At 76.3% G+C, this 367-nt stretch overlaps 1 protein-coding gene across 1 annotated transcript in view; it reads left to right on the top strand.

Moving 5' to 3' along the window:
• Positions 1–2: 2 nt before the first annotated feature.
• SOX18 (SRY-box transcription factor 18) overlaps positions 3–367 on the top strand; it is a gene marked incomplete at its 5' end in the record, with an annotated part of 2,124 nt that continues 1,759 nt past the window's right edge. Inside the window, one exon of the mRNA XM_027767726.1 lies at positions 3–367. This exon is cut by the window's right edge and continues 403 nt beyond it. Coding sequence (XP_027623527.1) covers positions 3–367 — 365 coding nt within the window.

Below are 367 nucleotides of genomic sequence, written 5' to 3'. Positions count from 1 at the left end.
CCGCTGCGCCCGCTTCTCCGCCGAGCCCGCAGCACAGCCCGCCGCGCAGCCCCGAGTCGGGGCGCTATGGCCTCAGCCCGGCCGGCCGCGGGGAACGCCACACGGCAGACGAGTTGCGCATCCGGCGGCCCATGAACGCCTTCATGGTGTGGGCGAAGGACGAGCGCAAGCGGCTGGCCCAGCAGAACCCGGACCTGCACAACGCGGTGCTCAGCAAGATGTTGGGTGAGAGGGGCCGGGCGTGGGCAGAGGGGCCGGGCGAGGGTCGGGGCCGCGCGGAGGCCGTGCCCTGGCTTCGCGGCGCGCCCAGGGCGCACGCAGGGCGCGACCGCCCGCCCGATGGCGGTCCACTGACTGGGGCCTGCCG

This window comes from Tupaia chinensis, unplaced genomic scaffold (genome assembly GCF_000334495.1).
Source record: "Tupaia chinensis unplaced genomic scaffold, TupChi_1.0 Scaffold144472_1, whole genome shotgun sequence".
Taxonomy (NCBI): Eukaryota; Metazoa; Chordata; class Mammalia; order Scandentia; family Tupaiidae; genus Tupaia; species Tupaia belangeri.
This window is presented reverse-complemented; position numbering and strand designations above follow the sequence as displayed.